The 491-nt window shown below is 62.1% G+C and overlaps 1 protein-coding gene across 1 annotated transcript in view; it reads right to left on the reverse strand.

The window, feature by feature from the left end:
* Positions 1 to 4: 4 nt before the first annotated feature.
* The window catches only part of LOC120859718 (zinc finger protein 853-like), a gene marked incomplete at its 3' end in the record, with an annotated part of 5,087 nt that continues 4,600 nt past the window's right edge, over positions 5 to 491 (reverse strand). Inside the window, exon 4 of the mRNA XM_040235717.1 lies at positions 5 to 469. Within this exon, the coding sequence (XP_040091651.1) occupies positions 5 to 469 (465 nt within the window). The remainder of the gene's footprint in view (positions 470 to 491) is intronic.

Genomic DNA, 491 nt, shown 5'->3' on the forward strand with positions numbered 1-491 from the left:
TCTCCAGCTGCTGCAACTGCTCCTGCAGTTGGAGCTGCAGCTGCCGCTGCTCCTGCTGCCGCTCCAGCTCCTGACGCTGGCGCTCCAGCTCCTGATCAGACTCCACGTCCACCGGCAGGAGCTCCAGCTCCACCTCCTCATCGTCGTCTGGCGCTAGAGGCCGGGGCTGCAACTGCTGCTGCAGCTGCAGCTGCTGCTGCAGCAACAGTTCCAGCTGTTCTTGCTGCTGCTGCAACAGCTGCAACTGTTCCTGCTGCTTCTGCAACTGCTGCTGCAGCTGTAGCTGCTCCTGCTGCTGCAACAGCTGTTGCTGCAACTGTTCTTGGTGCTGGAGCTGTTCCTGCTGCTGCTGCAGCTGCTGCAACGGTTCCTGCTGTGGTTGTAGCTGCTCCTGCTGTGGTTGGGACAGCTCCTGCCGTTGTAGCTGCTGCGGCTGCTGTGCCACTTGCTGCAGCTGCTGTACCGCTTGCTGTGGCTGCTGTGCCGCTTGC

The sequence above is a fragment of the Oryx dammah genome, unplaced genomic scaffold (genome assembly GCF_014754425.2).
Source record: "Oryx dammah isolate SB20612 unplaced genomic scaffold, SCBI_Odam_1.1 HiC_scaffold_2556, whole genome shotgun sequence".
Classification (NCBI taxonomy): domain Eukaryota; kingdom Metazoa; phylum Chordata; class Mammalia; order Artiodactyla; family Bovidae; genus Oryx; species Oryx dammah.